General features: G+C 47.7%; 1 protein-coding gene across 2 annotated transcripts; it reads left to right on the forward strand.

Moving 5' to 3' along the window:
* The first annotated feature begins 15,025 nt into the window (after window positions 1-15,025).
* Window positions 15,026-22,670, forward strand: KRT2 (keratin 2). Of its 2 annotated transcripts, XM_017861429.1 has the most exons (10): window positions 15,053-15,362; window positions 15,399-15,676; window positions 16,678-16,892; window positions 17,255-17,315; window positions 18,127-18,222; window positions 18,898-19,062; window positions 19,380-19,505; window positions 20,277-20,497; window positions 21,667-21,701; window positions 21,802-22,214. In XM_017861429.1, the coding sequence occupies exons 1-10, from the start codon at window positions 15,053-15,055 to the stop codon at window positions 22,212-22,214; spliced, it is 1,920 nt and encodes a 639-aa protein (XP_017716918.1). The 2 variants fall into 2 exon arrangements, with proteins under 2 accessions (XP_017716916.1, XP_017716918.1); XM_017861427.1 differs by having other exon boundaries at window positions 15,026-15,676; window positions 21,802-22,670.
* The last annotated feature ends 1,713 nt before the right edge of the window (window positions 22,671-24,383 follow it).

Here is a 24,383-nt window from a genome sequence, read left to right on the forward strand (position 1 = left end):
CTTTCTTTCCTTCTTTCTTTCTTTCTTTCTTTCTTTCTTTCTTTCTTTCTTTCTTTCTTTCTTTCTTTCTTTCTTTCTTTCTTTCTCTCTCTCTTTCTGAGACAGGGTGTTGTTTCTGAGAGCTGGAGTGCAGTGGCACGATCTCAGCTCATTGCAGCCTAAACCTCCCTGGGTGCAGGTGATCCTCCCACCTCAGTATTCCAAGTAGCTGAGACTACAGGCACCCACCACCGCACCTAGCCAATTTTTGTTCTTTTTGTAGATATGGGGTTTTCTATGTTGTCCAGGCTTGTCATGAACTTCTGAGCTCAAGTGATCTACCAGCCTCTGCCTCTCAAAGTTTTAGGATTACAGGTGTGAACTACTATACCTGGCCAATGGTCACTTTCAATGAAGATAAACCACACCACATAAATCACACCATAGTTTATAGGGAAGAGGGTCAGCCTCTTCTTGCTTGGAAGTTACAGGAATCACTCTAAAGAAGAACTTTCACCCTGGCCCAGTTGCCCGATAGTGCAGGAGCTGTCTTGTGAGATGAGTTAAGCTGCATTGGAGAAACAAGTAGAAGGGTCTTTCCCAAGGTAAGGGCACTTGAGCAGAGAGTCTAGCCCTGGTTCGGAAATTGGACCACTTCCAACCTGGAGATCCCAAGGCTGCCTTCTTTCCCCATTCTCCTCACAAGTCCTCCAGATTCTTCTTTTTCTCTCTTTTTTATTTTCTTTCCCAAGATTCCTAGACTCAACTCCCAGAATATTTTGAGCAGTTCTTTTAAAAAGCATAAAGGCTTGGCTCTGATTTGAGCTGATCTCATAGGTGTTTTGGTGAACATTTTTGTTTGTTCAGTTAAAAAATGTCAGAGTTCAGTTCTTGAGCAGGGGTTGTTTATGATGGATTTGGTTCAATCCTGCTCAAGTTCTTATTGTGTATACCCCATAGGGGTGTTGACAGGTGGGGGTCTGTCATGAAGGAGAGGCCAGCCTGAGGCTGCACATGCAGCCCACCTGCCTCAGCGTCCCGAGTAGCTGGGACTACAGGCATGCACCACCATGCCCAGTTGCCATGCAGTTCTGTATAACTTTAGAAATTTTCCAGCTTTGAAGGAGCTACATCTTCCAGCCACCTCATAAGGATGTTTAAAGGGGAGGGGTGGGAAATAGTACAAATGAAGTTACTGGGATGTATTTTATCTTTACTGAAAATTGCACAAACGGCCTAGTAACCATATGAAAGAAAATCAAAATGAACAGAAAATTCACCTCAACTAAGAACTATTAAGTTTTCCTTTCCATTCTAGACCCTCTTCCTATGTAAAGATGAACGAATGCAGCTGTAAACAGAAAGTAGGTATAGTTATTAGCATGCATTTTAATATTGATCATCAACATTTTCTTCAACGTCCAGTTAAATGCCAGAACTTCTGTGAATCCTACCCTCTCCCGCAGGGGAAAAAATATTCTTTTGTGTTCCCACCCCATTTTACCTGCCTGTGTCCTGGCATTAATAACAAATATAGATAGCTGCAAGTATGTCTGTTCCAATGATTTGTGTTGTCCAAAATGGGTGAGTGGGTGGTGGGGGCATGCCTTATTTATTTCTGATTATTTCCAACAAAATATGTTAAGAATCCCTCAACAAAGCAACACATGGGGTCCTTAATTTTGGGCCCCTCGGGTGAGGAATCTTGTCCTAGAAAAGCACATTCGAGGGTCTGAAATGTGCATTTATTGGCTTTACTGGGTGTCTTTTCACCTACCTAGACCATATTTCCTTTGGTGAAGGGGTTATAAGGGAGCTGTCTCTGGCAGGCTGAGTTCAACTGGGCCATTAGGAGTAGCTATGTCTGACCAATCCTGGGCCAGGGAAGGCCCTTGGTGACCATCCCTACCTAGGGAGACAAGTAACTAGCAAGGTGAGGGGATAGGGACTGGGAAGGTTTAGGGTCCAATCTCTTAGTAAAGACCTCAGGGGGTAGCAATTCTTTTAAGTGGGATCCCTGGGTAGGATGGGAGTATAGTCTATTACATGCTTCACCAGGGGAGAATTTCTGATGGGGTGAAAGTGGATGTCACAACAGTAGGTTCTAGGAGAACTGGACAGGGAAAGCTAAGTCAGGATGGCCTCACCTCTGAGGTCTTTCTAGGGATGCCCTGGGACTCCTGACTTCTACACAGTGCCTTACTTTTTACTAGGGAGATGAGCAAAGGGCTGTTGGAGTTCAGCCACAGCCATAGACAGGTGCTGCCAGCTGTATCTCTGGGATGAGTGGCCTTTGGGATAGAAGACTGAGTGCCATCCCTTTTCTTTAAGATCTGTCCTTAAGGTCACCAAATGTAGAACAGGATGATTAAACATGCATAAGGGCATCTGACCTTAGTTTAAAACCTTGTTTGGTATGATTTCTCCTCAAGATTGCTGTCTTGCCCAGACACCTACAGACATTGAGAAGATTCTCCTGAGATTGCATGGGACAGAGGCCAGGCCCTATTGGGGTGAGCTGGATGGAGGCAGGCTAGAAGCAGGTGGCAGGGCCATCAGAGTTCTGGCCGAGAATGTGCACAGGACACCTGTCATGGGCATCTGTTGGAGGTTGAGTGTCAACCAGTTTCTCATCTGGGTCAGGCTTAGGGGAGAGGGTACTGTCGTTCTCCAAATACACCAAACTTTCACACATGTTTATGTTGTTAGGTCTTTGCAAATGTCTCTCCACTTTCCTGGAGTTCCTTTCTCCCTTTTCTGTGTGTAGACTTTAATTCATCCTTTAAAAGCCAGTTCACAGTTCCTCCTTCCTTGACTCCGGTCTCACTTTTCCATTTATGTTTCCTTGCTTCTGACATATGATGTCCAGCAGTGTCCTGGAACCAGCCCGCACCAGCTCATGAAAGCCAATTGCCTGCTTTTCTTCCTAACTCCGTGTTCAGTAACACCATGTTGATTGCTTGAGATCAACCATGGTAGGTATATTTACTCCACATAAATGAGTGCCTATGGAATAATGAGTTTCCTGAGGACAAGGACTACTTCTTTACCTTTTCATCCTGAGGATGCAGCAGAATGTGTACTCTACTGCAGTGATTAGTGAGTTTTTGTCGGTCAATGAACTGGACAGAGTAAGCACTGGAGGAATACAGGAAGGAGGGGGCCACATCACACCAGGGTCTTCAGTCAAGAGGAGAGAACATCTGAGTTGAGTTGGGTCTTGGAGGATGGGTTGATGGTAATTGCGGGGAGATAGGTGGGATCCCTGGGGATGTTACCAGCTCCAGTGCAAGGGAACTCTTGTTTGAGAAGAAGATCCTGTGAGGCAAGCTCTATCTTGGATTGTAGTCACCTGTCTGCATGCAGAGGTGTGCATGAGACAAGGTCTGAGATGAGGCCATCCTGCCCCTCCCCTAGCTCTAGGTCCTTAATTAACCTCAATTATATGGAGAGTGCGAAAGTGTACGGCAGGGCAGGTTCTTAGCTTAGTTTTCCAGATCCAACAACCCAGACATTCCTACCCTCCACATTACTGCTCTGTATGCAATGGAGTAGTTGGTTAGTCCCTCTTGTTATCAGTCTTAAGTTTCTGCTGATGCCAGCACAGTTGATTTCCTTTTGTTCTACACCTGGTGGAGCTGGAAGAGCATTTTAGACAAGTAGAGAACATGATATCTGCCTCCATGTCCCTAAAGGAAGAACAAGCTGATCCTGTAGTTGCAACCATACATTATTAGCATTCACAGATGAACATTTGGGTGTCTTCATTCACACAGTGCTAACTACTAGGGTGTGCTTGTGAGCGGAGAAATCCTGCTGGTTCCAAAGGGAGTGCCCTGTTTTTGGCTGCGTTCTCCTCAGTAATCCTCTCTCTTGGCTTGATAATGGATAAACAAGGTTTCCATGATGAAGACATAAGGTTTTGAGGGAAGGTGGTGTGGCAGGAGGCTCATGCCACCTCATTGGCACTTCCGACCTGCCATGTGCCACCATGGAGGGGTGCACAGCTGGCAGGACCAGGGCAAATGTAGTCCATCCTATAGTGGGACAGTCATCAAGCTGTGGTTACTAGGGGCCTGATAAAGCAAGGATTGAACCATCTTGCCCCTGTACTCACCTTATTAGCTCCTTTCCTGGCCATCTGCAGGGATGTGAATAGGAGGAGCAGTTGGTCTGATGCCTTAACAGCCCTGGGGGAAGTGTGGCAATGACAGATTTAGAAGTTGTAAAGGATACAACTCCTATTTGCTTCCTATTTTCCATTATTATGGGTAATTGAGCGTTGACTGCAGTATTTATTAAGCCCCTGACTTTGGTCTACCTGAGGCCTTTTCTGGCTCTGAAATTCAGTGCTGTCAGGCTGGTGTGGCGAAGTGGAGGAGCTGCAGGGCCGGGCTCCTGCTCGGTTACCCTTTAGTCATGAAGCCTTGACAAGCACTGAACTCAGTGTCTTCATCTTAGAAATGCAGATGTCAGCCACGGTGGTTTCTACCACGTCTTTGAGCTGTTAGCACAGATGCCAGAGTGGGGTGGAGAACCTGTAGGAGGGCAGAGCACTCTCACTCAATCTCTGTGTTGGGAACAGGGAATTAGGCGAATGAGGGTGAAGAAGGCAGAAGTGGGGCTCCCAGAAGGATGTGGGGTCTGAGGACGTTGGGCCAAGCCTTATCACCACTAATGTGATCTCAGGCAGGTCTCTTCACTCTCTCACAGGCTCAGTTTGGTCATCTGTGAAATGGCATAACATTTGCCCTAATTACTTCAGAGGGAGAGTGTCAAAGTGAAGTGACCCATACAACAGGGGCCTGAAGTAATACATGAAAGGAGAGATCATCAGCACTGCTGCTCTTCCTTGAGAAGGCACCCAAAGGTGGGAGTGGGATGGGGCCAACGAGCAGCGGTGCAGCCTGGGTACGCAGGAAGGACTGCTTCCTTGGGGACCAAAGTGGGGTCCTGTACTTCATTCTTGTGGGTCTTGAAGCACTAAAGAGTCTTCTTTTTAAAAGAAATACCCATTCATGAAGAGAGGGCTCATATCCTAAATCCATGACCACTGGCCTTGTAATGAATGGCCAGTCAGTGACTGAGCAGGGAGGAGCAGACCACTAGATGGGAGCAGGACTGGAGACAGGGCAGGAGCTCCAGGGCATAGGGTTAGGGTGGGCTTGTAAACTAAGGTAAGAGGTGCATGGTCAGGTGGCAAGGTAAAGGCTAGGAGACTGTGGCAATAACATAAAATCGACATAATGTTGGAAGTTCTAGACACTTCCTATAACTTCTACAGATAATGTGAAAGGAGAAACATTTGCTTTGTGCTAGAAATTGTGCTGTGTCACATAAATCACTTATTTCACAGCAACTCTGAAGTACTATAGTTGAACTGTGAACAACACGGATTTGAACTGCACCAGTCCACTTATATGTGAATTTTTTTTCAGTAAATATGTTGGAAAATTTTTTGGAGATTTGTTACAATTTGAAAAAATGTGAAGATGAACTTGTATCCTAGAAACATCAGAAAAATTAGGCAAAAGTTAGGCATGTCATAAATGCATAAAATATATGTAGATACTAGTCTATTTTATCACTTACTCCCATAAATAGACACGAATCTATTATGAAAAGTCAAAATTTATCAAAATGTGTGCACACACGGACTCTACATAGTGCCAAAGTCAAGAGAAATGTAAGCAACTGTAAAGGTGCATTATTAAATCATAACTGCATAAAATTAACTATGATACATATGTGCTACTGTAATCATTTTGTAGCCACCTCCTGTTGCTAATTCAGTGATCTCAAGTGTTGCTATTAAAACACTGTGTGATGCCAGTCATCTCCACAAGAGCAATTAGCTCCTCCAGTAAATTGCTTATAGCAGTAAAAAGTGATCTCTGGAGGTTCTCCCGTATTTTTCATTATGTTTAGTGCTTTACAGTAAACCTTGAATAGCACCATGCAGAGTGGCACTAGGGATGCTGGAAGTGCTCCCAAGAAGAAGAGAAAAGCCAAGACATTACAAAAAATGCTGAATTGCTTGATACGTACCGTAGATTGAGGTCTGCAGCTGCAGTCACCTGTCATTTCTGACATTACAGATAATTGACCTTGCAAACACATGATATAAGCTTATGGTATTGATAAATACAGTACAGTACTGTAAACATATTTTATCTTCCTTATGATTTTCTTAACAACATTTTCTTTTCTCTAGCTTACTTTATTGTAAGAATACAGCCATAATATATATAAAACATACAAAATATGTGTTGACTGTTTATGTTATCAATAAGGCCTCTGATGAGCAGTAGGCTAGTAGTAGTCAAGTTTTTAGGTAGTCAAAAGTTATACTTGAATTTTCAACTGCAAGAGGGGTTATACCCCTAACCATTCAGTTGTTAAAGGGTCAACTCTACTATTATCCCCACTTTGTAGATGAGGAAATGGAGGACACAAAAGGGTAGGTAACCTTTCCAAGGCCAAGAGGCCAATAAGTGGTGGGGCTGGGATTCAACCCGGGTGTATTGGACAAATCCATGTCCTTAACCAGCACACAGGCAGTATTTGCTTGTTACAATGCACCATGCAAGGATAGTTAATTGTGATATTAGGTTGGTGCAAAAGTTATTGTGGTTTAGGCTATTACTTTTAATTACATTACTTAGCTTTTCTTCCTAAACAGAAGATCCCTCTCAATGTTTTCTCTCGGAATACTGTAGTCACTTTTTATACGAGGACAGAAGGCAAAGAAAAGACTCAGGGGACAGGCAGAGGGCCCAACAGCCCAGTGTTGAAAGCCTGGGGTTTCCACCAGCCAGGGTAGAGCAGGGCAAGTCTGCCTTGAACCCGGCCTCAGAAGCTTCCTTCGCAGTCTTCTTTCCCTCCATCAGCCTGGGGAGAGTGATGAGGAGTCGTGCCCTCTGGTCCTTTGAAGGGACTCTGGTCTTCTCTGGCAGGGGCAGCTGCTCCCCACCAATTCCAGGCCAGAGAGCTCGGTGCCATGCACTGCTGCTGAAACACCAGTGAGGAAATGTAAACTGGCATCTCCCAACCTTATCATCAGGTCTCACCTCCGTCCCTCCCGTCCCTTGCCTGGCAGTGCTCTTTCCTCTAGCTCTCAGAGCGACCAGGGGGAGCCTGCTCACCCCTTGACAGACGATTGTTTGGGTTTTAGGACAAAGGCAAAGTCTGCTTTCCCAAGATAATGTAAACAGCCAACCTGCTCTAGTATGATGCTCCTTGTTTTGCTGTTTGGAAAGCAGGTGTCCCCAAGAAGGGCCAGGATGCCAGGCAACACGGCTGTTGGGTGGGTGAGGGAGTGCAGAAAACTCCTGCAAGAGCAAGGATTCGGAAGATGTGGAGGGCTCCTGGGACCCGGCTGAGCTCAATCTCCTGGCTGCTGGTCTAGGGAAGAAGGGAAGCAGAGGTGGAAACTAGAGGAGGGTGGCTGGTGAGTAAGAGATCAAATCCCAAGGGTGTGGAGCTGTAAAACACTGTGCAGGCACCCTGCCATGCCTTCCAGCAGCATTAGAGACTGGCAGCAGGATGGGCGCTCACATTTTGTGCTTCCTTTCTGGTTCCCCTCCTTCCTTCCAGGCAGATTCACTCTCTTGGTGGCTCCCACCAGGTGTCTTCTCTTGAACAGCCCCCAGGAGACCAAGCTCTCTGTCTCCCAGCCTTCCCACACTGCTGAGACCTCCTCCCCAGGGAGGCTGGGGACTCCTGTACCTTGTGAATGGCAACTCCCCATCCCACCTCCTCCATTCACCCCTCACTGCCCACTGCACGAGTGCAGGGCTCCTGGGTATAGGCAGGACAAGGGCCTCCTGCCCACCTTTCCTGCTCCAGCTGTACCTGGGCTCAGTACCACGCATGGCAGTCTGTGTCCATGCCTCTGTCCCCAGAGAGAGCAGGATGAGGGCCTCTGAAACTGGGTCTTAATAAGGCCCCAGACAGTTCTCTGCTATCTTGGCAATGCCACACTGAAGAGGCTGTGCATTGTATTCACACTCTAAGTGGTGGGGAAGGATCTCCACATTCTCTGGCCATTCTAGTAGGTGACATGAACTCCCTGGAACATGGGAGGAGGGAAGAGCCTCTCTTCCTCACATTCAGTATGATAGCCTACTATACTGCCCCTGCCAACTCCTCCTTGGCCCACCACCACCACCACAGCAGCCCTCCCCTCCTTTGTGCTTGCCCACTAATGTCTCCACCCCTTTGGGTCTGAGCAGAAACCCAGAACATCAGACAATGCAAAGGTCTCTGCGTGTGCCTTGATGATTAGTGTCTGCACAGGACCAGGCAGTGGAAAATGTTGGCAGTAATCCGGTTTCATGAATTTGCCCAGACAAGCCTGCCATCATGTCCCCATTATAAAATTCTGTCATTATCATCTCTTTTCCTTACCAGAAAAATACTATTTCTGTGTAATAGTGTGAATGGCATGGAGTTAATCCCTGTACCGAGAGAAGTGCAGGCACCATCTGGTCTTCCAATGTATGGACAGTGAGCTGGGTTCATGGATATATTAACAGGCTTCCAGAGGACTCCTGGCCAGAGGAGTGGGTGTCTGGGGCCTACCCTCAAAGAGGGGTCCTGGGAAGCCCCCAGCACATAGGCTGTAGTATGTAAGTGCCAGTTGAGTGCCGACATGGAGGCCTGGTGGGGAAGTCGGGTCCATGCAGAACCATACAGATTTCCAAAGGGTCTTATTGGAGAGCCCATGAGATTGGCATCTTTGGTTTTGATCTGAGTGGGAGAGACACAGCCTGAAGCATGCAAACCCAAACGAGGCAGGGTGTCCAGGCATATGCCAGGAGCAGCAAAGCAATGTCCACCCAAGGGAGGGGAGGGAGCCTGGAGATTTTACACACCCAGAGCCCCCTCCAAACCCAGGCAATCTTTCCACAAAACTTTCCCCAGTGCTCCACAAGGAGCTACAGAAGAGGAGGTAAAGTTCCGTGTCTGCCCCGGGTATGCTGAGGCCAAGGGAAGAGAAAGAATTAAAGGAGAAGCAATGGACCTGGATCTGAGAGACTTTGTTTAGCTTTTGGAAAAGGTGAGAGGTCATTTCAAAGGACTATTATTTATGGATCTACTCTACTTCTAGGTATCCTTGAGAAAAACAAGAGATATAAGCCCCGGAGGAGCTTACAGTTGGGGAATCAAGATATAATGAACTCGTGCCTCTCGGGCCCTGCCTGATGGCAAATCCTCCTCTTCAGCTGCAGTGTACCTGTTTGTCCTTCTCCCTATTCTCTGGCTTCCCTTTGTCTACTTTACTGCTGCCGTTTCTTCCTTCATCTCTTGGTGAGAAAATAACCGAAAGTAGGGTCTGTGTCTGCACATTTTGTCTCTCCACTTTGCCAGTGTTTGCATCTGCTCTCAGGGCTTTAGCTATTGTGTCCATGAAGTCTGAAATGGAAGGAATTGGCGTAGCCCAGAGCCTCCATTTTACAGATGAGAAAATCAAGGCTCAGAAAAGCTGAGGTTCTTTAGGTCCTGGAGGCAGTTGGCCACAGGGCTGCAAATGGAATGCACGTCCTCTACCTCCTTATCTAGGAGTCACCCTGTTCCTGTTGGTTTCCAAATCTCTCAGTCCACAGGGGAGGAAAGCGGGACCCAGGAAGGGAGGTGACATGCCAAGGTGACAGGGCTGGCTACTGGCAGAGAAAACCAACCTTCACTCCTAAACACATTCCTCCAAGTTTATCACATGCCTTCCCTTATAAATGCACTTCTAAATAGAGACTAATATACTTCTTTGAATACCCAATGGGCTATGAAGTGTGCCTGTGGCTCATAAAAATATAATTCAGGTCATAAATTTAATAATCTCACATGAATGACTCTACTAGCTCTGTTAAACATTAATTGCTTAATTAGCAATGATTTCACCTGTTTTTTTAGAATTGAAAGGCTTTTAAAGAAGAGTTTGTGGTGGAAAAAAAAGCTGTCCAGAGAATTTTGAGCAGTTTTATCTTCCTTTTTTTCTTTGTTTCATAAAAATCCCTGGAGCAATCAGGTCATTCAGAATTAAGCCTTTGGCCTTTGCTTCCAACATGAGGCATCGCGGCACCCACAGGTCTGATGGTGTCTCTACAAACTTTGTTGCTAGAAAAAGGAGCAGGAGTCTCTTGAATTTGTTCTTATAACATTCAATTAATTTCCATTCTTATTCTCTCTTTGATTTTTGGTGAGCGGATATTTTCCCACCTGCCTTCTTCTGCAATGATCTCTAGCCGAACAAATGAAGAAACCTTGAAAGAGGTGAAAGCTCACAACGGGGTGGGGGCAGCTCTCATTAATGGGGCAGGGAGGTGGGGCTGGTGTGGGAGAGCAGGTGAGGGCTGGGATGTCTTTTAGAGCTTCCTGTGGTGCAGGGCACAGGCTGCTGCTAAAGAACTGGGGGATACCCAGGTGGAGGCACCCAAAGTGAATTCCAGCTCTCAGTGGCAGCAGCACAATATAGAATTAGTTGGAAGGCTCCTCTAGATGGAGAAGTTGGGGAAGAAGGGGCTGCATTAAATCAGGTGAAACCTGGAGAAGTCTCTGCACTGTGAGGAAGGCGTGAGTGGCATGATTATGGTGACTCCATTTTTCTGAAATCACAACCAGGATGGGATGGAGTATTTGACGGCTGTCTTGTCCTTCCACATTTGGGTGGCTATGCAGATCATTGACAAAATACAAATATCAGTGCTGGAGCAGAAGGAGAACATGGTTCAGGGAAACAGTTGGGCCGGAATGAGGACTGCAGATGGGAAGGGCAAGAGATTTTCACACAGCACCCTTTTGAGGCTCTCTCTGTGTGAATGAAGAGTTGCTGTAGTTGGGAACACACAGCCACACGTCACGCTAGTATCGTTAACTAGACCGCAGTTTAGCAAACAAGGCCCAGGCACCTGGGAGTTGCAGTGGCCTGTGGCGTGCAGCTGAGCTAATTCAACTGGAGACTGATCCCACTGAGAATAAAACTGAACTGTGTCACTTGCCATTTTCTGGGTCAGATATTCTGGGGTCCATTTGGAAAATCAGACCTACACATGACATGGCCTTGGCAACGGGAAAGGAGGTGACTGGCTCTGTGCTAGGCGCTGTGCCAGAGCCGTCCTCCACCGATGGCTCATACCCGCTTGCTAGATGGCTGTCTTGTTCAACCAACATGTGTGGGGTCCCTGCCATGCACTGGGCAGTGTCCCTGCCCTCTCTCCTCCTTTGTTTCTGAGGTCGGCATTGTTTCTGAGCAGAGGACACACCCTGCTTTCCTGATAAGCCTGCCGTGTGTGTCCTGGGATCTCCTCGTTTCAGAATGGGCTCTGTACAGTGGGAATGTTTGGTGCTTCATGTGCAGGGTGGACGTGGCTGCCTGCCAGCCTGGCTTCTCAGTCATAACCAGTTTGGCCAGGGCACCTGAAAATCAAACCACCACGCGTCTCGCTGTAAGAAAAGGGGTCGATTAAAAAAAAAAAACAAAAACTGAAAAGGAGATGTTAGGTAAGAAAGGAGGGGAGCCTGGGCCAAGATGGAGAACTGGGTCAGGGGCTGGGAAGAGAGGCTGAGTAGGCAGTTTTAAAATGATCATTTATGAAGGAATGCCCTGGAGGGAGATGTTGAGCAAGTCTCTCCTGCTGGGCACCTCTTGTGCCTTCTTTTCTGGGAGCCATGGGAGCTGCAGAGCTCCTTGGAGCAGCACCTGGGCACTCTGATGGAGGGCACCCGGGGCCAGCAGCCCATGCAGAGGCCAGGCAACCACTGCCCATGGAGGCTTCTGCTTCCAGCTGACCTGCTGCTCAGCTTGTTCCAGCCTCCTGCTGACTCGCCTCTCTGTCTTCCTAACTTCTTTCATGATGGTATTGGACTCTCTAAGGATTCTGGTCCCCTTGAGCAGCCTGAGCCCAGAAGCAGGGGCTGGAAGAGGAGGGTTTTTTTTTTTTTTTTTGGTTTGGTTTTCTTAAACCCAAACTGTTGGTTTCCATTCCAAGGTGGTAGGAGCCAGATAACCCGAGAGCTCAGCAGCCCCGAGTCTCCAGCTGATGCACTGAGTCTTTGGGAAGGAGAGACTAAGCTCACTGGCTGGAGGAGAGAACCCTGATCGGGGCTGAGACAGAAACCTGAGACAACTCCAAGGGGGCTCTTTGGGCAACAGGTCCATGAAAGGCTGCGAAGACTTCGAGCATTGCCAGCATCACATGCACACATCTGGAAAAACCTGCAATTCCAAACCAAAAACCATAGAAATGATTTTTTGGGATATAGGCTTATTCCTCAAGTGATTCTCTGTGCTGAGGGGATGAAGGTTTGGGGTAAAGATAAATATGACCTTGTCTCTGCCCTATAGAAGTCCTGGGACATGGTTCATTGTCACACAAGGAGGACTGTGATGATGAGGCTGTAAGGGAGGTAGACACGCCGCCTCTAAAGGAGAACAGAAGAGAGGGAAATGAATTCCTACCTGGAGACTCTGGTGTTAGCATCCACACCTGGTTGAGAGTTTATTTCTTGTTGGCTAGACAGTTAACCCCTTCTCTGCTTAATACTGGGGGCTCATTTTTTCTGCCCCACTGGCCAATAGATGAGCTTTTGAAAACCTATGAGGAGAAGCATTTAGGATCTTGGGCTTGCTGGCAGCTTGTTGAAAGAAAAAGGGGGGAACAGGAAGAAGGATTTTGTTCTACAGGATTCCTGTTCTGTTCTCAGAGATAGTAAAGCCTAACACTCTTTGCAGCAATAGGTCAATGTCCATGTGGGACAGTGGGGATTCAGGACGAATGTTCCTATTTTATAGATGAAGAAATTGAGGATACCCGTTTAGGTAGAGGCAAAATCAAAACCAGACCAAGATTCTTAACTTCCATTTCACTCTTTTAAAGAATGCAGAGCATATTATCTAGAAAAGCACATTGAGATTATGTAAAAGTTGAAAATTTAAAAATATAGAAATAAAATGTTACATAATATTCAAGTTGCATTAATTCTACTCTCCACATTTCAAGAGAGTAGGAGGACTCTCTTTCAACTTGACTTTCAAAAATTGGTGAATGGGTCTAGAAGGAGAAGATGTTCAGTGGAGACAATGGGGAGGGAGACCAGGGTGTGAGGGCAGAATTAAAATGTAGTAAAACATACAGTTTGAGTGCCTAGCACAAATCTGGCTCAGTTTCCTTCATAGAGGCATTAAGACACCCCTGAAGCTGCCACAGTGTGAGCACAGTCTTGCTGGAGTAAGGGACAACTAGGGCATTGCTCAGATATCTATAGATAATGACACATTTTGCTTTGGACTGAGACTCTCTCCAAAGCTGTTAGCTTCATGATTTGTTTGCATGATTATAATTATACAAACCAGATTGAAAAAAAAAAAAATTGAGGAGACATGTAGATTTGTTTCCTTCAGCATTCTTTTACTGCAAATCAAATACCTTGAAGAGTAATTAAGACATAGGATTGGAAACTTGGTGGGGAAGATGCAGGAGGGTGAATAGCATTTACTGAGTTTCTGCTATGAACTGGGAACTGTGTTTAGCACATGTGTGTATTGTTCTGTTTTCACAATAGCCATATTCTTATTGTTCTTGTTCACTTTTTATAGATAAGGAAACTGAGGCTCGAAGAAGATTATGGATTATCTGAGGTCATTTAACTAAGATACAAGAAAATTGGGATTTGACCTCAAAGCTTATGTTTTTTACATTATTTTGCGATAACTTGGTACTAGGATCTGAACCACCTGGTTCTGTAATTTATGGTGCCTGTGGAGAGTGCATGTTCATAGTAGCCAGAAGACAGTAACATGGCAAGGGGGAAAGGAAAAGGAATTATCTTTGTCCCACCCCCCCAAACAATAATGATACTGACATTTTATTGTTCACCGTGGTTTTCAAAACACTTCATACGAATTTCCCATTTTATAGCTAGGACCGCAGAGCCTCAGGGTTTCCTTCAAGGCCTCACAGCCAATAAATGGCAAAACTGGGACTCAAACCCAGAACTTCTGACTAAATTCAGTTTTATTACTCCAAAGTACCTCTCCCACATAGTTGGCCACATAGACAGAGGAAGTGGTTGAGTTTAAGTGTGAGTGCTCTGTGCAGGTTGGATGGTCTTCTTATACTCATGCATTTGTGGATGTCACTGAAGAGCCTGACTTCCTAATCACTTCCCAGGATCACCAGGCAATACGTGATTAGTGACTGACTGAATCAATAAACACTTGGATCTTGGTTTGCAAACTTTCACTGGGTGTCCCACATTACACAGGTCCAGAAAAAGCGAAACTTTTCTTATGCCTTCATCCTCTGGGTGTTCATATAGACAAGGGACAGTTGATGGTTATAAAAACCATGGTGGTTATACAAAATCTCTATTCAGTGCCTAGTTATTGTGTATTTTTGGTGTCATGGGAAGAAAAGAGCCAAGACATTTTGAAAATCGACAACTCTTTTGCAGTATCCCAGGTCAATTTCTTTCTGTAAGAGGAGGTTGATTTCCAATGAGCATTTGAGGTCATTTAAGACCGTTGCAGTCTCTCCTGCACTGGTTGGAACTCTTTCTGGGAAAGAGGGAAAAACAAGGAGAATGACAAGACTGGCATTGAGGGGCTCTTGCAGTCTCTAAACCCATCATCCCTTTCATTGTTGAACTGGGGTGGTGAGCCTGCACGAGCATGGGTGATAGCCAGCCTCCCTTGGGCAGGTCCAGAACAGGGAGCAGCATTCTGCACGAGGTCCTTTTCCAGATTGAGAAACCCAAATCCTGATCTCCTCTTTTGATGATTTTACAAAAATCAAATTGCATGACAGATGCCCAGATAAACAGAAGTTTGCAATCAAAGCAAGTTCTGGGATGGAGCTGATTAGTAGATTTTTAATGGCTATTAGCTTGATAATCACGAACCAGGAATAGCTTCCAGGCAAACCAAACCCATGTATAAGTGGATCCACACCCATGTACACAACACCTAGTTGGCAGGTATATAAGGGGACCCTGAAAGCCTCCCAGCAGCAGAGTTGTGTCTCCAGTCTTGACTCTTCTCAAGAGCCTGCGACTTTCCTCCCTGGACAAAGGCATTATGAGTTGTCAGATCTCTTGCAAATCTCGAGGAAGAGGAGGAGGTGGAGGAGGATTCCGGGGCTTCAGCAGCGGCTCAGCTGTGGTGTCTGGTGGAAGCCGGAGATCAACTTCCAGCTTCTCCTGCTTGAGCCGCCATGGTGGTGGTGGCCGGGGCTTCGGTGGAGGTGGCTTTGGCAGCCGGAGTCTTGTTGGCCTTGGAGGGACCAAGAGCATCTCCATTAGTGTGGCTGGAGGAGGTGGTGGCTTTGGCGCCGGTGGTGGATTTGGTGGCAGAGGAGGTGGTTTTGGAGGCGGCAGCGGCTTTGGAGGTGGCAGCGGCTTTGGAGGCGGCAGTGGTTTTGGAGGCGGCAGTGGCTTCGGAGGTGGTGGTTTTGGTGGAGGCGGCTTTGGTGGAGGCCGCTTTGGAGGTTTTGGGGGCCCTGGTGGTGTTGGAGGTTTTGGGGGTCTTGGTGGCTTCGGGCCTGGAGGATACCCTGGTGGTGGCATCCACGAAGTCTCTGTCAACCAGAGCCTCCTGCAGCCTCTCAATGTGAAAGTTGACCCAGAGATTCAGAATGTGAAGGCCCAGGAGAGGGAGCAGATCAAAACTCTCAACAACAAATTTGCCTCCTTCATTGACAAGGTGAGTCCGAAGAAGATGGCTCCCACTGATGCTCAGGCCACCTCACTTTCAGCGCCAACTGAAAAGAAAACGGCACAGATTTGTGTTTCTTAGGAGCCAGTGGTATACTGCAGTAGCCTGGGTCATTTGCAGTTTCCAGATGGGAAAGACGCCAGCTTTGTGGGTTACATTTCCCATAACAGCCTGCACTTAGGAAGCATTTGTCCCTTTGGCCTTATTGTTGCAGTCCATATAAATAATATTTATGGAAAATTCTGAAAACCATAAAAAATGGATATAGGCAAGTATTGAACTGATCCTTGGGACAGGCCATTGAGCAGCAGGTTTTGGAAGCCATCGTCTTCTGAGGTGGTGTTTCCTTCCTTAGCAGTGATTATTAAATGCTGGAAAGCTGAACCTGAAATATCTGCTTGGGAATGCAGGAAATTCATGCCTTCAAGAGAAGGGTTCTCAGTTTTGTGATCCATAAAGTCTTTATTGGCATCACTTTGGAGTGTTACTGGGTTTTCTCCTATTTCAAGGCAGATGAACCTGTCTTGGTTTATCTGCCTTGAAATAGGCAGGGATTTACAAGGCTCTTAAAAATCAGGCTAAGGAGCCCTGCCCTCCGGGACTGTCATACTCAGCACCCTTGGGAGCAGTGCCAGCAGATGCCTGCTTTGGTTTTTCCTAGAATTTATGGAATCTTGGCTGGAAATTCAACCAGGATAGGGGAGGGAAACGGCCTAGAGTCTTGGGAGCAGCTGCAAACAAACCAGTGAGCAGCGAAGCAGCAAAGAGACTCCTCTGTGTAGAGAGAACCGGATGTAGCATTTAGGAGTCTGTGGGACTTTCCTGGGATGAGAGCAGGGAGCTCAGAAGCTCTGCCAGTCATGACTCGGCATCTAGCCTCAGACACTTCTCGAGGTCCTGAAGCAGCACCTGAGCTGCCCCTGGTCAGCATGGCTTGCTGGTGTGAAGGATGATCCAGAGCTCATATGCTCTCCTTCTGGTCATGGCAGGTGCGGTTCTTGGAGCAGCAGAACCAGGTGTTACAGACCAAATGGGAGCTTCTACAACAAATGAATGTTGGCACCCGTACCATCAACCTGGAGCCCATCTTCCAGGGGTATATCGACAACCTCAAGAGATACCTGGATGGGCTCACTGCAGAAAGAACATCACAGAATTCAGAGCTGAACAACATGCAGGATCTTGTGGAGGATTATAAGAAGAAGTAAGTGACAGAGTAAAACGCTGAGTGGAGATAAACATTGCACTGAGCCATTTGATCATTCCCCAGAAAGTCACTCATCTCCCAGTTTCATTTGTGGTGGTAATGGGGAGAGGCATATGTATCTTTATTGATTATTTGTGAGGAAGACAGTGAGGCTTTAGAGATCATTTTGTTTTTTATATGTTTGAGAGTTAGTTTATAAAATATACCTTTAGTTTGGAAATCTTAGTTTTAATTTAGACATTTAAAAAGTGTGTAATATTCCCAGAGAATGGGGCATTATGGGTGAATCCAGAATAAAAAGGAAAAGAAAAAAATAAAGGGGAGCTAATCTAACTGCTGTATCATCTGGGTCCCAATAGGTATGAGGATGAAATCAATAAGCGCACAGCTGCTGAGAATGATTTTGTGACACTTAAGAAGGTGAGCAAGAGAATGTCTTGGCTGGGGTTGGGGATAGGAGTGTTTCACAGCCCCATCGTGTCTAAGCAGACAGTTTGGAAATCAACTGTGAGTGCAAAAGCAGCAACCAGAGAAAGGAGTGAGACCTATGGCCCATTCTCTTGCAAACAAAAGTGTCTCTGTAGGTGAAGCTTCTGAATACAGTTTTCAAAGCTGTTCTGCATTTTTGGTAGAACGCTTCCCAGTAGTAACCCACTTAAAGCCTCTATTGAATCATGATAAATGCAAACACCAAAAACTCTTTATATTCTCCTTCTAAAGAGCTGAGGAAGGAATGGGACTTCCCTTAGAATGCCTGCTTAAAGTTGCTGTTGGTTGTGTTGACAAAGGTGTGAGGTTGTAGGCCAAAAGCATGGGTTCTCCTCCTGGGTCCTGCAGGGGCTTTGGTGTATATGCTGGGGAAATTCTGGAGAGGTGAGATGGACAGACAGGATGAGAGAGCTGAGTTCTGTGGAAGCCCACAAATAACATTGTATCCCATTGTGGAAACACACTGTGTCTCAAGCAGGAGGGAAGGGCTGGTTGGCAAAGCTTGGTCACCTCGAAGCTTTGATGGTCCTGAGGGGTGTGAGCCGTGAACGTGGGCATGAAGTCCCTGGCAGAGGTGTATGGTGAACTGCACGACAAAAGAAGTCCAATGGAGACAGGGCTCAGGTTGGGGAGCCTGGGATTTTAGAGGGTAGCTAGCAGGGACTGAGTAGAGGGGAGTGGCAGAGAGAGGAAGAGGCCTGTACAGGGAACTGTACACCAGAGGCCCCAAACTTTCTTGCAGGACGTGGACAATGCCTACATGATAAAGGTGGAGCTGCAGTCCAAGGTGGACCTGCTGAACCAGGATCTTGAGTTCCTGAAAGTTCTCTACGATGCGGTAAGGAGGCTGCTCCAGGACAGACCCTTACTTCCCACCCTTCTCACCAAAGGAAAGTCCTTTCTGCTTGGTGAAAAAGTGGCAGAAGTGGGGTTTACGGACCAGCTGACTTCAACCTGCCCTCATTCCAGGCCACTGGGGGGGCTTTCATAGCATAGGTTTTGTGGGTGAGGAATTTTCTCCTCCGACGTTATAGGAAGTAAGGTTCAGGAAACACCAGGACAGCTTCCCCTCCCTCCATTCCCCAAATGTCCAGTTCCTCTGGGGAAGAGACAAGCCCTGTGCCCATTCCTGTGCCTACTGTACTTCAGAGATCAAAATGCATTTGTCTCCTATCCCCCTCCCCAACTCAAGGATGCTCAGATGATTTCTGAAACAGGAAGTACCATTTAAGGTATTTGCCATGGGCCAGCTTCCGTCTGGGGACACTTATCATAACTGGCTTACGTGGTGAAGGTTGTTAACTAGGAGGCTCAGAAACACAGGCGACTCTCCGTACAATTCTGAGGACAACCTTGGGAGAGGCCCAGGAGTAGACGGTTACATGATTATCATCCCACCCAGTGTATGCTTAGTCTGAGGGTCTGCATTTCCCTTATGCTGGGAGAGAGAGGCCTCCTGTCTGCGTGTGACTGTGGCAGGATGTCATAACCAGACCTTCCTTGTGTGTTGTAGGAGATATCCCAGATGCATCAGAGTGTCACTGACACTAACGTCATCCTCTCCATGGACAACAGTCGCAACCTGGACCTGGATAGCATCATTGCTGAGGTCAAGGCCCAGTATGAGGAGATCGCCCAGAGGAGCAAGGATGAAGCGGAGGCCCTGTACCACAGCAAGGCAAGTACAGGGAATGTAGGAAGAGCCACAGTTCCCTGTCACGAGCTGGGTTGCACCCCCAGTCGGAAAGTGTATAGTAAGATTATTAGTTTTTTGTCTAATGGAAGTTGGGCACCATTCCCAAGAAAGGATGTTGAGAATGGCACCAAGTCCTTTTGGGCATGTGAGACAGTCCCTACCTCTCATGAATGCAGCCATGACATTTAGCTGGGTTGACCCTCCCTGGACCAGTAACCAGCTCTCCTTCACTCCAGTCACTCTGGAATGTGAGCCATGCTGGAACTTCCTTGCAAACTGTCCTCCTCTCCCCATATCAGTATGAGGAGCTCCAGGTGACTGCCGGGAAACATGGAGACAGCCTGAAAGAGATCAAGATAGAGATCAGCGAGCTGAACCGCGTGATCCAGAGGCTGCAGGGGGAGATCGCACATGTGAAGAAGCAGGTGAGGCCCAGCCCTGTCCAGGGAAGGGTGAGAGGTTGTCTCTGGGTGTGAGAGTGTGGTTTTGTGTGAATGTGCATGTGAGAGATGAGAGACACTGAGATATTGCACTCTAGCATGTATCGATCTCAAATTCCCCAGCTTAACATAATTTAAGGCTTATTATAACAATTTTTAGAGTGCCCTAAGAGACATTCCAAAGTGAGGATTAGCGAAGGGGAAGAATTGTGCTCACTTGTTTATGTGACGAAAAGGGAGTCATAACAAATAGAGCAAACATTAGTTTGATTGATTTGCCACGGATTGCAGATGGAGCTTCCTGTTTGTGCTCAGCACAGGTCCTAAGTGTCAGCCGACTGGCTTCATAGAGAGGCAGTGAGTGTTGGGGGCAGCTGGCATGGGGCTGAACATTAGCTTTGGAATAGAAAAGATAGAGGCAGAAAGTGGATTCCATCAGCAGCAGAAGCTTTGCCAAGCAGACCATTTCAGATGTTTTCATTTCCATCTGTAAAATGGGATCATGATTCTGGCCCTGTGGTGTGAGGATCAAAGGGCGTTATGGGGAAAGCCAAAGGGTGTCATCAAAGGTGACAGGGGAAGAAGATGTGCCAGAGACAGCAGTAAGTCTTAGCACAGTTGCTTGCGACTTGCATAAACTCCAGAGGGGACCTAACACTCCCGGGAGCCAGTGGTTCTGGCTTCCTGCACTTCAAACACCTCTGCTCTCTATCCCCCTCCGTCAGGCAGGATCCACTCTCTGTCCTTCTCTCATAGTGTAAGAATGTGCAAGATGCCATCGCAGATGCCGAGCAGCGTGGTGAGCATGCCCTCAAGGATGCCAGGAACAAGCTGAATGACCTGGAGGAGGCCCTGCAGCAGGCCAAGGAGGACCTGGCACGGCTGCTGCGTGACTACCAGGAGCTGATGAATGTGAAGCTGGCCCTGGATGTGGAGATCGCCACCTACCGCAAGCTGCTAGAGGGCGAGGAGTGCAGGTGAGGGCACTGGGAAGGGAGAAGGGGACCCTGGCTGGTCCTCTCCTTTCTCCCAGAGCCAGGGCTGGAGGCAAAGACAGGGAAAGCAGAGGATAGGACAGGGCCTCCTGACGACTGAGAGCTAACATTCCCTGTGTTCTCCAAGCAGAAACTCAGGACAGAAAGCACGATGGGAGAGTTGTACATTTTTTGATATGAAATGATGCATAAGGCACATTAAATTAAACTAAGCAGTAAGTTAAACATCCTGGTCTTTTCTGAAAGTGAAAACAAAATCGTGGGAAAACAGGTTAGTCCTAGACAGTCTGAAACATTGGTTGCTAGCATTAGGGTGAGTGGCCTCTGTACCCTCCACCATGTGACCCAGAACGAGGGAGATGATGTCTTGGAATGTGCTGACTGGTGGGGACGTGCTGTCCAGAGCAGGTGCCGGCCCCAGTTCTTTGCAGGATTCTGGAGTGATAAACGGAACCATTTGCTAACTTTCAAAGAGGCATCATTTGCTTCCTCTGTAGTCTGAGACCTTTGTCCATATTATCAGCATCTTGGGTGACTTAATCTGGCTGAAGCAATTGGAAGGGGAAAAGCTACCCCAGGCCATCAGCAAGCCAGCATGACAAAGAAGGAGTGGCTTTCTTCAGGAGGTTGCTCTGTCCCTGTCTAGAGGTGATGCCTCCTATGCCCAGCTTGTAAGAGGAAGTGGGAAAGTTTTCAGTTGAAGCTGAAGAGGGTAGGAAGAAGAGAGGAATGGGGAGGCTCTACAGAGTCACAGTTCTTTCTGAACTGAATGTTCACAGGCAGCCTCATCGTAAAATGTCTGGTGTGGCATGGATTCTGAAGAACAGATTCTCCAAGATGGATTTAAATACAAAAATGGGTTGCAAAGTTGGAAGTGAATTTGCTTTTCAGTTACCTTGGATCCGTCACACAACTGTTCATTTTTTATCAGAGCAAAAATCGAGATGGATTGAGATGCAAGGTTGTGCATAAATGGAGGGGGGTCTGTCATCATTGTGTGAACTGGCAGCATAGAAGAAAGTGGGGGTGTGTAAGCCCTGGTGGTGTCTTAGAGAGGCTGAGCTGCACATTTGTGGGTGGAAGTTGTAAAATAACATGCATACACAACCTAAGTGTTCCACCACAATTTGTTTTTTCTCTCTCCCTGACAGGATGTCTGGAGACCTCAGCAGCAACGTGACTGTGTGTAAGTAGTGGGGTGCGGTCCTGTTCCATGGGGTGTTGTGTTGGGTGGAGACAGGGAGAGGCAGTCATAATCTCTGTGGTAACACCACCTCTCTCTGCAGCTGTGACAAGCAGCACCATTTCATCAAATGTGGCATCCAAGGCTGGCTTTGGAGGTTCTGGAGGTAGAGGGTCCACTTCCGGAGGAGGATATAGCTCTGGAAGCGGCAGTTATGGCTCTGGAGGCCGAGGGTCTGGCTCTAGAGGCGGTGGTGGAGGAGGTTCTGTCTCTGGAGGAGGATACGGCTCTGGCGGTGGTTCTGGAGGAAGATACGGATCTGGAGGTGGCTCTAAGGGCGGGTCTGGCTCTGGAGGAGGATATGGCTCTGGAGGTGGAAAACACAGCTCTGGAGGTGGCTCTAGAGGAGACTCCAGCTCTGGAGGAAGATATAGCTCTGGAGGGGGAGGTTCTAGTTCTGTAAAGGGTAGCTCAGGTGAAGCTTTTGGTTCCAACGTGACCTTCTCTTTTAGATAAAGATGAGCCCCCACCACCACCGACTCTCCCACCCCAGATTCTCCCACTCCAGAATGTAGAAGCCTGTCTCTGTATCTCTAACTGACAGCAGGTTAAATTTTGTCATTTATCTCTGATGGCATTTTGAGGGAAAAGAATGTCCACATACAGTTTTTGCAAGATCTTCTCTCCAAACCAGTTAGTTAGAGCCAGTGATGCCTCTGTGTTCTGGGGCGGAATCTGCGCTGTCTAGGTTTGTGCTTCTAGCCATGCCCCATTCCCGCCCCCACCATGCCTCTTTGCATTGCCCATTTTCCAGATGGGTATTCTGTTGAGGACCCAGGCCCACCCAGGGATTTCATCTCTAAGCCTGGCAGTGCCGGGGGGAAATGTGTTTCTGTGTATATAGCTCCTCTTGTCCACCCTGCTTTCGGAAGTGCTGTGGTCTGGGGGTCTTCGTAATAAACTTCATTTGCAATTCATATCGCGTGCTGTCTGTGTGATGTCAAATGTTGGTGGAAGTGGGCAGCCACAGACAAGGGAGGTTTGGGCATGAAGGAGGGGCTCCTGGGTGAGGAGTGTGCCTCCCTGAGGGAAGCCTAGGCGCCGGCCTCTGGACGGATGGGGGAGGGGTTATCCCGGAGCCCGGGGATGGGTGTGCAGTTCTCAGAAAGTATTTAGCAGACTTGGGGGCCGTGGCATTGTCGGGAGGTGGATGGGGGATTTATGAAAGAGTCTCTTTTCTAGAAAAACCTGTTCTTCCTGAGCATTTCCCACAGATTGCCCTTCCCCTTTTCCACAAGGGCTTTGGTCCGGGATCACTTCTCCTCAGGGTGAACCAGCCAAGCCCCTGGCACCATTGCCGTGAGCTTCCAAGGCAGACCTTCCTCAGCCTGACTTGGTCCTGGCCTCTGTCTCTGCGAGGGCTCTGAGCAAGCCTGGAGGAGGATACCTGAGAAGTGTCTGGAGGACTCTAAAGTGGCCTCCAGAACAACCACTTCTATTTTCATGGAACACCCCTTCCTGTCAGAGGAGTCCCATCACACTCGGCAAACAAGCCCTCCTCTCCTCCCTCACCGCAGCCCCCGGGGCCTGTCACATGGATGTCACCATCAGGGTGGCCTTCTCCTGTGGGTGTGAAGATACCTTCAGCCCCTTCCTCAGGAAGGCCATGTCACCTAACTGGGGCTTCCAGGGAGTTCAGGAGGTTAGGCAGGTGGGATTGGGCATGCTTGGGGTTGGTATTAGACAGGCCAGAGTTGCTCAAATGGGAGTTAGTGGTTTAGGCTGGGTCAGCTTAGCTTTCTGTATGTGGCGTTTGGTTATAGCAGTTGTAGCTTAAAGTCACTCAGAACCACTTCTGGAGGGTCCTTTTTTCTCCCACTCCACCCCAGCTTTAAAACCTTGGAGAGTCCTTAGTTGAGTCTGTGACCATCTTCATGTTCCCAGAGGTTGCAGGGATGGCTCTAATAGAGAACACATGCATTCACCTACCCCCAGACCAGCCAGGACCCAGGTATGAGGGCGCTGCAGGAGCAGCTCTGAAGGCTGCAGGTGGCAAGGTGGCAAGATGCCAGGCTAGCATTCTAGAGTGATCTGCTGATCAGAGAAGGTAATCTGAGAACCACCCAGGCCTTGGTCGTGGGGAGAGGTCTGTGGGGAGAGGGTGCAGGCTGGGAAGAAGTGGTGTGGGGAGCTGGCTGTACATCGGGTATGTACATCGTGTAGACACGAACACAACCTTCAACAGGGACTTGTGTCCCAGACATTTGAGGATTTGAGGCTAGACAGGAGCTTTGGCAATCAGTGTATTTGAACTTTTCGCTTAGGTGAGGAAAAAGGTAAGGCCCAGGGTGGACACAGAAACCAGGTCTCCTCCTCCCAATTCATTCATTTTTTAAAAGGCAGGTAAGGTGGCAGGTTTTATTTCCAGGGGGGCCTTAATTCTTTTTTTTTGAGATGGAGTCTCACTCTGTTGCCCAGGCTGGAGTGCAGCGGCACGATCTCAGCTCACTACAAACTCTGCCTCCTGGCTCAAGCGATTCTCATGCCTCAGCCTCCTGAGTAGCTGGGATTACAGACATGCACCACCATGCCTATCTAATTTTTGTATTTTTGGTAGAGATGGAGTTTTACCATGTTGTCCAGGCAGGTCTCAAACTCCTGACCTCAAGTGATCTGTCTGCCTCA

This window comes from Rhinopithecus bieti, unplaced genomic scaffold (assembly GCF_001698545.2).
Source record: "Rhinopithecus bieti isolate Rb0 unplaced genomic scaffold, ASM169854v2 scaffold_56806, whole genome shotgun sequence".
In the NCBI taxonomy this organism is placed as follows: Eukaryota; Metazoa; Chordata; class Mammalia; order Primates; family Cercopithecidae; genus Rhinopithecus; species Rhinopithecus bieti.

Excerpts from the sequence above, each read along its gene's own strand:
- KRT2 (XM_017861427.1), top strand. The coding sequence starts at position 15,053 with ATGAGTTGTCAGATCTCTTGCAAATCTCGAGGAAGAGGAGGAGGTGGA. Across the intron at positions 17,316-18,126 it reads ATTTTGTGACACTTAAGAAG|GACGTGGACAATGCCTACAT; the intron begins GTGAGCAAGAGA and ends ACTTTCTTGCAG. Across the intron at positions 21,702-21,801 it reads CAGCAGCAACGTGACTGTGT|CTGTGACAAGCAGCACCATT; the intron begins GTAAGTAGTGGG and ends CTCTCTCTGCAG.